The 11,566-nt window shown below is 32.4% G+C and overlaps 1 protein-coding gene across 1 annotated transcript; it reads right to left on the bottom strand.

Moving 5' to 3' along the window:
* LOC109224882 (protein SGT1 homolog) lies at positions 2,182–6,765 on the bottom strand. Its single transcript, XM_019389448.1, has 10 exons — positions 6,436–6,765; positions 5,513–5,582; positions 4,920–5,044; positions 4,414–4,576; positions 3,965–4,061; positions 3,803–3,868; positions 3,533–3,671; positions 3,267–3,346; positions 3,060–3,164; positions 2,182–2,485 (listed from the first exon to the last, which is right to left on the bottom strand). Exons 1-10 carry the CDS (start codon positions 6,593–6,595, stop codon positions 2,378–2,380), a joined length of 1,113 nt encoding a protein of 370 aa, XP_019244993.1. The 5' UTR covers positions 6,596–6,765; the 3' UTR covers positions 2,182–2,377.

The following is an 11,566-nucleotide window of genomic DNA, read 5'->3' as shown; positions in this document are numbered from 1 at the left end:
GGGGGGGGGCGGAATCAAATTTGTCCATGTACTATTCAAAATTGAGTAACTTTGGTTTGATCTTGTACTCCTACTATTTAAAGTTGAGCAACTTTAACTTCATTTCCATTAAAAAAAATCTCGAAGAATTTGGACATTAAATGAAATCCACTCATTTCATGCTAGAGCTTCATAACTGACGAGGACAAATACATCACGATTTGCTAACAAAGAGGATATGAATTATGGACCAAACATGGAATAGATAGCAAAACTGCTCAATTTTAGACAGTACATAGGTAAATCTAAAAGTTTTCCCTTTAAAAATAATTAAATATATCTAAATTTCATTTTATAAGAAAGTAAAATTATTCTACAATATCGTTCAATTGAACTCCACGTACATAACTCCCCGTAACTTAATTGGGACAAAAGACATTATAATATAAATCTTCAAAATTCACAAGTTCATAAGGGGAAGGGTCTATTGAATTTTTATACTAGAATATATAACTTTAGCCTTATTGTTTCAATTTAAGGCCATACACCCTCTTAAAATGCTATTTCTCTTTGGATCGTCTCCAAATGTCCGATGTTATTTAAGATCGTCGATGCCTGAAATAGGCTCGAGCTACCTACCACCATAACAAGGTGATGTGTTGTTATGCCATTGTTTACTGTGGAGGTGTTTTAGTACTAACACAAGTATCTTCTGCTTGTAGTTAATTTCACAAGCTATTTCCAACTTCACTTATCCGAATTTAAATCTCTATACACGTACGATCCTTGTAAGAAGAGTACATAAAGAGAAAAAATAGTTCAGTAATAGGACACGTCAATTGGGGGCCACTTCAATGCTCAAACCAATAATGACATTATAATTAAGAGGATATTATTAGCTATAAACCAATTAAACTATTAAGAGTATTGAGTGTCAATCAATGAAAAAAAGAAAACTCATTGAGAACGTGTTTTTAGTTTTGTAATTTTTTATTTTATTCTGTTGTTGGAGATATTTTCAGGCTCCGCTCGATCCTAGTGAGTGTAATCTTATTATTGGTAATATTTAAACAAAGGATTGGCGACTTCGGGGGCAAAAGAGAACCAATCTTTTGAAATATTAGTAATGATCCTCACTTGATTAACTTTCTTTTTGTTGAGCCTACTAATTACTTTAATTTTTATGTGAAGGCTCACAAAAGGGAAAGCTACAAGGAAGTTAGACCCTTGACAGCACCGGTCCACCACACTTGAGGATCTTAGGTGATAAAGTTTCTATTTTCTAAGTCCAAAATTGGTGTGTATGAGATTTATTACTTTTAGCATTTTGGGCTTTTTAAGACACCTAATTAATTCAAAGGTTAAGATACTTTTAGTAGCAATCTTATTGTACTTTGGTGATGATTCTTTCTTAACGCTTTCTATGTTTTCATGTGAAATCTTTGATGCGATACTTCAACATCCTTCATTTCTTTGTGTTTGAAGATTGTATTTCACCTGGAGGATGGTTAAAGTGTTGAGATGAGATGAAAGGTCCCCTAGCTGGGGATGGACTAGTTAAGCATAATAAATATGCCAAATCACCTTACCACCTGTGACCAGCTTTCTACATATACTTGGAAAATATAGATTCAACAAGAAAAGTGCTATAGTGAAATGTTTGCTCTGTGCGATTTATGCAGCACTGAAGAGGAATTCCTTATACATTGGTAACTTAAAGTAATGCGTTGGCGATTTAATTTCAACATTTGTATTTTCAAAAACCCAAGAATTTTCATGCGCTTTGAGCAATTTCATATTTACTTTTCTTTCTGGTTTTATGAAAAAGAGGGAAAATTTTATAAGCAACTTGCTCAGTCAAAGGTATGAACAAATTTGCCACAATTAGTGTTGGTGCTGAACGTCATCATCATCCACATCTATCTCTATGATCCTCATTTGGAGACGTCCAGCTGATGATTTTTCTCGTCCTTGGAATCAAAATCACCAGCGCGATAAATCTCATTACAGCTCTCTCAAACTAGCTGGCTGCTGCCTATTGGCTTTCCTTGTTTCACAACCGCGACATCTAATGAAGTTTATGCCTAGCAACCACCCACAGAAGGGGAGAGAAAGGGGGAAGGGGATGCAGTAGACTTCTCCTTTTTTCTTTCACTGTATAAGTGCTGAGGGAACATGCAATAAAAATAAAAACACCCAAAAAAGGGAAAAGAAAAGCAGTCCATAACTCCGAAACCCTTACAAAAGGTAAATTCTGTAAGCGAGTTCAGGAATCTCAATCCACAGCAGAGATCAAAATTTCCACCTTAAAAAAGAAAATATGGACAAGTTCTTCTACAATCAATACCAAAAATGACAACCAAAAAACAAGTCACAAAAGATAACAGGAGCTTGACTTCTAGATTTCCCATTTCTTCAGCTCCATGCCATCTGGAGGGCTTCCTTCGACCTTCTTTGCACCGACTTCTTTCCAGTTTGTAGACAGAACAGTACCATTAGATTCCACCTGAGAGGCAGCACGTATACAAAATATATTACTTTCCACTTGTGTGTGTGTGGCAAAGAAGATTTGCAATCAGTATACCAAGTTTACAAGTCAGTCAAAGGACAACAAACTAAATCTAACATGCAACCCTTTACAGGGACGAGAAATATTGAAATAAGCTACAGACAGCACAGACAGATATTACTTCCGAAACATAAGAAATGGCGCAGAAGGATAAGAAGTGTTACGAGATGTTCTAGCGATGAAGGTATTTAAAAAGAAAAGATAAAGAGAATTGCAGGTGGGTAACTCCTCAAAGAAAATGCAACAGGGAGAGCTAGGTACATGCGGTACTCCAAAGCACTCCCCTAAGAAGACTATGTCCATAAAACCAGAGACAATTATGTTCATCACAGAAACTGTTAATAGGTAGGCGATATATCATTATCCGGTGAAGTCAGTCTCATAAGTATCTCATGTCAGATCCTCATAATTATTGGGTTTCATATCAATAGAATACTGCACTCATTAACATCAAAGCATCCCTGTATAAAAGTGTATTAACATCAAGTATATAGACAGGCACCGGACTTACAAAGGATTTCATCATGGCTCTTCTGGTGTCCTCATCGGCATCTTTGTAAATGTCTCGGAAAAATTTGTTCAATGCTGCATCTCCATCCAATTTTTCGTCTTTTTCCTGGAATACAAACCAGCATTGAAGACTTAGAAACTAAACTGCATAGAACAGCCACCCTATTGTGGTCTATACCAAACAGAAGACTGTAATGTTTTTTACTACCTCCTTTTTCACTTCAGCCTCTAATTTATCCCAATCCACATGTCTCAATTTCGAGGACGGATAACTGGGCCGGGGGGCATCTGTAAAATGCAAACCATAGTAAGCTTTGCTTCTGAATAAGTGTAACCAACAAATTTCGTAAGTTCACTGGTCATTGTAAGCAGTCCAATGGTAAAGAAAACAACTGAAAATTGACAAATACAGTGAAGGGGAAAAGAGGAACGGCTGATAGCCAGAACAACATATTACACAAGCAAGCAGGTTACCTGATGACACATTAGGCCTCTGCACTACAGCAGGCTCTCTCGTATATTCGAGAGATGTCCAGTGTAAGGGTTCAGCTTTTGCAAGGCGGATCTCAATTTTGGTGGACATCACTTCGTATCTGCATTTTGCAGGTGTTATCTGCATATCAAGAGACAAAATTACAAGATCACACAGTAAGCATCTTCGATTACTTAGGCAACAACTTGTCAGAAATTTTAAATGGAGCTCTGTCCAGAAATATCACAGCTATATTTTAAGCTTAGGCTTACCTTCCCAAACAACCTAGGCTGGAAAGAATAAGTTTCGTCACCCGGCACATCAATGCTAACACTAAGCTGTAAAACAACCAAAGAAAGAAGAAGAACTTGCTTCGTCATCCAATTATTTTATATAAAGATATCTCAACAGGATCAAAAAAGGGTAAAACATACTATTTGTTCACCAAAGTCAACAACAACATTCTTGGCTGGTATTCCCTTGGCAAATATAGTCACCACCACCTCCTCTGGCTTCTGGTAAAATTCATGCCTGCAGTTACATACATTAGATTATCCTGTGTTTTCCACAAAAGAATACCCGAAAGAGAGCAAAAAACCAGTCCAAAAGCTAATCACAAGCTTGCAGTAATCATTATTTTAAAAGGACAAGGTTGCAGTAATCATATAGTATGTTTTTTTAATTAAGAGTAATCATATATGTTTAAAACATAAAAGCAATAACATTTGAGAAAGATTAAAACATAAAAGCAAATAATATTGTGCAAGTACCATCTCAAACATATTCCCACATTTGATAAATAATTCAGCCTATCAAAGGAAAGTACAATGCCAGAGTTACTGAACTTAATAATTCACTAACACGGCAAAGGTTTTGACCTAACCTGTATTTTGGTCTGGCAGCAGATCCTTGATAGGACAGGTTGACAGTTGGTTGAGCATCTTTAGGCGCAACAGCAACATTGTCCAAAGACTCAGATGCAGGGGGAGTTACGACATTTCCCGAGGTTTTATCCACCGACTGATTAGGTAGTTCTCCAGCTTCCTCTGAATTTAGCCAGCAAATATCATCAATTAGTTTTACTAAGGATCATGCGACTTCCAAAATCATGGAAACCATTCTTATAAGATGTGAATGACGCATTAAGTGTTCCAGAGTATAGCAACATCATTATACACATAAATCTGTCAGGAAAATAACCACAAAAATTTCAAGAAAACTGTAGGTTCTATTAGTTTTGAACTATAAACAGCCAAATTTCTCTTATTGTCATAAAACTGCTTGTTAGAGCAAAATATAGCACCAAGTCACAATAGATGCCATGAGTTGATTAGAATTGACAGGATTTGTGAAATGTGAGAAGAGCCAGCTTCAAAGGCAGTAAATTACCTGCAATGCGTTCATCACATTCTTTGATTAACTTTGTGAACCTTGACTCTGCCGGTGCTAAACTAGCACCAGTTTCCAAAGCTGCTTTTGCAGTTTGGTACTCTTCAAGCTTCATACAGGCCAACCTGGAAAAGCGCCAAAAAAAGGAAATTAATTCAACAACACCGTATCTAATGACACAGCACAGACAGATAACAAGTGCTACTTCAAAAAATAATATTGTTACACTTCGACTTCGTTATTTATCAAAAGTGTAAAAGCTAAGAAGGTATAATAACAATAACATGGTAATGTAGTAACATATTTCGGGAGTGGGGTGAAATGGTGTGCGGTTGTGGGAAAAACTCTGATGCTGCAGCAGTCTTCTTGGAGGATGATGAAAATCAGACATATTGAACAAATCAATAAATCATGAAATGACGAATCTTGATTTCACCGTCAGCTATTGTAACATCCTAAGAAGTTAGATGAGCTAGAAAAACATGTGGTGAACAGGCATGGAACACCACAAAATTCAATCAGCGAGAAAATTTACAACAAAATTATATCATCACCACATAAGAAACTAAAATAGAAAGGTTATTAACACTCACCCCTTACGCAAATATGCTTTTGACATTGAAGGATCTAACTCAATGGCCTTGTTCGCATCAACAACAGCTTCTGCTCATAGGGAAACATGATTACAGTTACTACCACGCTTAGAAGTTATAACTAACAATTGGTAGGCGTTACAATTAACAGTATATAGTGAAATATGATGCTCTATGCACTGATGCAGACACAAAAGAGATGTCTTTCCAGGATGTTACACCATTGAACTTCATACAAACTTATAAAACATTATAAATCTAACTAGAAACTCCACAGATTAAATTTCAACAACTGCAGATTCTTTAGTTACTGACTAAAGGCAATAAATAAGAAGAAAGTTAGGGTTTTGCTTTATGAATCCTCTATTTATTCGGGTCTATTCCCGTCCATCTCGTTCTGATACTAGATAATTCTAACTAGAAACTCCACAGATTAAATCTCAACAACTGCAGATTCTTTAGTTACTGACTAAAGGCAATAAATAAGAAGAAAGTTAGGATTTTGCTTTATGAATCCTCTATTCATTCGGGTCTATTCCCGCCCATCTCGTTCTGATACTAGATAATTCACTTTTTAGCCAAATTAGGATTCGCAAGATTCTCTAAATCTGACACTTATCAATAAACAGACATACAGGTCCTAAAACAAATACCGGATCTAACATAAGTGTACCAACAACAACACCAAAACCTGAATCCTAACTACCAGCCTAAACGAACAATCCACCAGTGCCCACGCACTCAAGTAGAAAATAACCTAAAACTTTTACAAATTCAATAAATCGTGGACGGCAATAAACGCACAGAATAATTCAATCAACGCCGTTTCTTACTAATTTTGTATCCTTTGTCAGTCAATTTACCAGTAAATTAGCCACCACAAAAAAAAGAATAACGGATAAATTAGAGAGGAAAAAGGATACCAGTGAAGTAGTTGAGTTTGATATTGGCCTGAGCACGGTCGGCGAAAAGCTCAGCGTTCTTAGGAGTCATGGCGATTGCTTGAGTGTAAAGGTCAACGGCGAGCTCAAAGTGGTCGTCGATGAAAGCTTCTTTAGCCCTAATCTCCAGATCGGACGCCATTGGAAGGAGCACAGAAGAAGTCTCTAGAACAAGAGGGAAAAGAAATTGGGATGGATGGATTGAGACTATAGAGATTCTTTGGCGTATTAAGGCTCCCCAATGTATATAAAGATCAATAATTGGGGTTTGTATTTGTATAGGAATAGGAAAAGACTAAGAAAAGGGTTTAACAGGTAAAGTCTTCGCCAACTATTTAAGGAAGTATTTATTTCTTTTCAAAAAGAAAAGGAAGTATTTATTTCAATAAACAAGTATAAAAGTTAAATCGTTTTTACTTCCCTTTAGTTCCTTTTTTTATAGGGAATGTGAATAGTAAATCTATCTATCTTCTATATTATTATAAAAGCATGAATACGATGTTGGATTACAAAAATAACCTTAGAATATTAAGCATAATAACTCATAAAAAAAGGATATAACCGAAATTCTAGATATTAGTCTTATAATCCTATTAGTTTTAGGACATAATACTACACATTATGAATCCTACATGATTACCTTTAGGAATGCTCTTAGTATAATTACTTTCGGGCATAGCCATATAATACTATACGTTGTACATACATCTCAACATCTTTTATGTTTTGTTTAATAATTTAAGTACAAAAAAATCTAAAAGGAGCGTGTATAGCAAGCTTCAAACAATTGTGGGACTTACATGTCGTTTATAAAAAAAAAAAAAAAGGAACTTTCGAATAGTATTTTAAAAAATCCATTTATCATAAAACGGCTAAAATGTCAAGTTTAAAGTGGTAATATATTCATACTTCACTTTAAAGTCCTTAATATTAAGTTATTTCTAACTTAATTAGTGATAGGCTACAACCTTTTGCCATTGTTCAAAATTTACGCACAAAAAATAATTGAGGCCATTAGCAAAACGATTTCATTCTAGAATTATAATTGCAATTAATTTTAAAGTCCTAATATGGTAAAGTTTTAACTTTGACAATTTTATCCAACATAGGATTATCCATCGAAAGATATAGATATTAGATAGATAGATATAGATAGATAAATTACATTCGGGTTAGATACGTATTTTTAGTTATGTAATCCTATTACTTTTAGGATATACTTCTTAAAAATTTCTATTACTAATTTAATTTGAAAATGTATTGTAATGTCCTATTACAATTTAATTTGAAAATGTATTATAATGTCCTATTACTAATTTAATTTGAGAATATATTATATTGTCCAAATTTATTTAGAAAAAGAAGAGCCTATATTATTATCAAAATAATAGTACAAATAGACCAAAATAACCATAAAATATTAAATGAAAGAACTCATAGGAAAAGGACATAACTGCAATAACCTATTTGTTGGACTACAATATCTTCTACGCTAATGTTTAATATTTAAGATTTTAAAATTAATAAAATTCTATTTATTAAATTCTTATTATAATATGTAGGAACGTTTAATAAAATTAATTTCATAAAAATTAATCCTCTGTATTGGCAATACATTACCATTCCATAATGTCCAATACCCACAAAAAGGTAATATTAAATGGACTGCATAAAAAGTTAAAATTGAGAAGAAATAAAAATACTCCCACGATAATATATTTTTATATTATATTTGAACTACGTTCCTACTCAAATAATATTTTTTAAATCAATTTTTCTTGTAATATTGAAAAATATCCAATTATTAAACAACAACTAAGAAAATATTTAAGAATATAAATATGTGAGAAAGAGGGGAAAAATGGTTGGTAAGAGTCAATACCACTTGTGTTTCTACAAACATAAAGATCTAAACGCGAAATGTCAGATCAATCTTTTAGTCTTTGGAAAAAAAAAATTATGGTGGATGATATTCGAAACAAGAGGTGAACTAATATTAAGATTTGAATCAACATAGAATAAAATATTTTTATATTAAAACTAAATAATTAGATCTTTTAATTAATTATTTAGCAAGAGAATCCAATTCAATTATTTTTTAAATTCATGAGTAAAATTCTTCTTCGAGTTTAAAATTGTTTAGGGTACATAAATTTATTCCATAAAAAAAGAATTACAACATAAATTTAAAAGGTTAGTATATTATTAAGAATCAAAATGTTATACAAGTGTCTGAGGAAACACAATCAAAGCTAAATCTTAAACAAGAACAAGTTTTCAAGACTATATTACAAAGATTCGACTCTGGTATAACAGGATTATTCTTTGTAGATGCCTCCGGTGGAATCGAAATAATATTTTTATGTCACGCATTACTTGCAAATATCATATCAAGAGACATGACACTATTAACAATAATAGCAAGTGATGTACCAATAACGATTTTATTATGAGGCCACCCACTTTAGATTTGATATACATCTTCAAACAATTTAAATACCATCACAAATTTATAAGAAAAGCAAAGTTGATAATATGGGATGAAGAACTTATTGCTAAGTGTCAAACGATCGAAATAATTGCCCGGAGTTCTAGAGATATATTGGATATTAATAAACCGTTTGGTGGAAAATTAATGGTTTGGGAGGTGATTTCTGTCAAGTACTACAGGCAGTTCCAAAATCGACAAAAACATAACTAACTTGCCAAAGTTATACTTTTGGCCTTAAATGAAAAAGATTCAACTCACAAGAAATATAAAGTAAGAACATATCAAGATTTAGTGTCTTCTTGCTTCGTGTCGAAAATGAAGAAAAGCATCCAATAAAATATGATTTGGTTCTTCCTGAACACTTGGTTATCAACTCTAATGGTAATAATAGTGGATTTAATAAGAGAAATATTTCTACCATTAGATTAAAACGCAAATTGTGCAAATCGCATGATAGAATTAAAAAGATATCTTAACTAGCAGAAATGAATATGTTGATCAACTAAAGTAAAGGTGGATTGCAAAATTTTATAGTAAAAACAAAATATTTTTCAATTTTTGACTCAGCAGAAATGATACCAATAATTACTACCAAGAAGAACATACTTAAATACTTTAATACCAAATGGCCTTCTACCATACATTTTTGTTGTCAAGGTTAATATTTTTTTTACGTATGTTAGTGTCACCGCATATATTATAGACTAAGTTAAAATTGATCTTCTATTATATATAGGTTGATTTTGAAGAAAAATATGTCCGTCATGCTACCGAAAACTTAGATACACCGAATAACTTATGTAATAGCACACAGATAGTATATAGAAGTTTTCACAATAACGTCATACATGCAAAAATTATGATACTGGTCATTGTGCTTCAAAGTATAATTTTATCCCTAATTCAACTTTCGTCTTCCGAAACTAAGGAATATCCTTTTAAATTTATATGAAAATAATTTTTAGTATGTTTATGTTTTGCAAATATAATAAATATACAAGGACAAACATCCTAAATATTAGACTATATTTACCGCAATATATTTTCTTGCACGAACAACAGTATGTTACACTTTCAAGAGGGATATCAAGAATTCAGATTTAGGCAAATCAACCAAAGCATTAGGAGGTAACATACACAAAAAAAAATATTATTCACAAAAATTATCTAACACGACAAAATTGACCATTTTTGTAAGTTTTGATGCTGTCCTTTTTATTTTAAATTCATGTATTATGCTAATGTAATAATATTTTTCGGCATTTAGATGATTGTTGTATTATTATACATAAATTTACTCTCATTAATTAAATTTTATTATTCTTTCATATAAATAAATGTTTAAACCATCACGTGTCATTATTCATAGACACTAGTATTATTATAAAAGTGGGAACCCTGAAACTAAAAAGTTAGATTACAAAAATACCCCTCTTAATATACTTAAGAAATTAAACAAAAAAGGCGTCTAATCCTCAGCGAATAGTCACAACCATTCATATTTCCAACTGTCAAATAAACAGCACCCATACTACATTTTTCATACGATGATACTCTTCTCATCAACCATAATCATTCCACTTCACGAGGCAAGCCAAGATTTTCAGGACTGGAGTATATATTGTTTGAAGTAAGCGTTTTAATTTTTTCTCACCACTCAAAGACCTTGTTCTCTTGTAAAACTTCCACGTCCAATAGATCTCAAGTACTTTCTCTTTTTCATCATAATTAAATACCTTATTTCACAAGAAAGAAAAAAGTATGTGCTTGGGTTTCCAGTGTTATTTCGCTAGCCTATACATCATTCTGTGAAACTATTGTGAAATAGCAGCCATTAATTGTGAAATGGTCATGTGAATGATCATCTCACTTCCTATAGATTATCTTTAACCATATAAACTCAAACTATTTCAAGCAACCAGAAGAAACAAAATCAAAAACACCCGCAAAGGAAACATGATTTCCTTCGATGAGGCAAAATGTACCAAAGGAGACTCTGTGGTAATTTCTTTAGACTTCGTTGATTAATACTCCATCAAATGTATTTTACTCCTATTTACTCTATAATTTCTTTAAAATACACATGTATATTCTTTTAATATTATTTGTAGGCATCTTGACATTTAATTGAAAGTTAAGGCTTCTCCATTTTACATGTTACTCTTTTAATTTTTTTTATGGACATACTTAACGTTTTAGTGAAAGTTAAGACCTCCGTTAAAGAATGGAAAAGGAAAAGAAATGCAATATTACTTATGAACCAAAGGTAGTTGTAATTAGTTAACTTAGTTGTTAACTTTATCATAATCATTAAGTAATTGATAGAATAAAAGTATTTATTACATTAGAATTAATATAATATTTAATTGTAAGATTCGGGTGTGATCATATAACCTTATTGGTGCTAGCAGTAGAAGATGGTGAAATGCTACAAAGATTGATTAATAAAGCACCTGTTGTAGCACTATGTTTTGTTACGGATACAATATACCAAGGTAGTGTATCAAAAAAATTATATTTATAGTAAATTCTTTATCTTTTAGATTATACTTAATCTTTTTCTTTTTATATTTTAGAAAGAAATTTTGTGATACTCCACTATAGCTGTTAATAATATACTCA

This window comes from Nicotiana attenuata, chromosome 4 (genome assembly GCF_001879085.1).
Source record: "Nicotiana attenuata strain UT chromosome 4, NIATTr2, whole genome shotgun sequence".
Taxonomy (NCBI): Eukaryota; Viridiplantae; Streptophyta; class Magnoliopsida; order Solanales; family Solanaceae; genus Nicotiana; species Nicotiana attenuata.
This window is presented reverse-complemented; position numbering and strand designations above follow the sequence as displayed.

What these genes read in the sequence shown, in the direction of transcription:
- LOC109224882 (XM_019389448.1), bottom strand. Translation starts at nt 6,595, where the DNA reads ATGGCGTCCGATCTGGAGATTAGGGCTAAAGAAGCTTTCATCGACGAC. An exon ending in CAAACTCAACTACTTCACTG is followed by an intron (nt 5,583 to 6,435) that starts GTATCCTTTTTC and finishes CCCTATGAGCAG; the next exon opens with AAGCTGTTGTTGATGCGAAC. An exon ending in ATGTGATGAACGCATTGCAG is followed by an intron (nt 4,577 to 4,919) that starts GTAATTTACTGC and finishes GGCTAAATTCAG; the next exon opens with AGGAAGCTGGAGAACTACCT.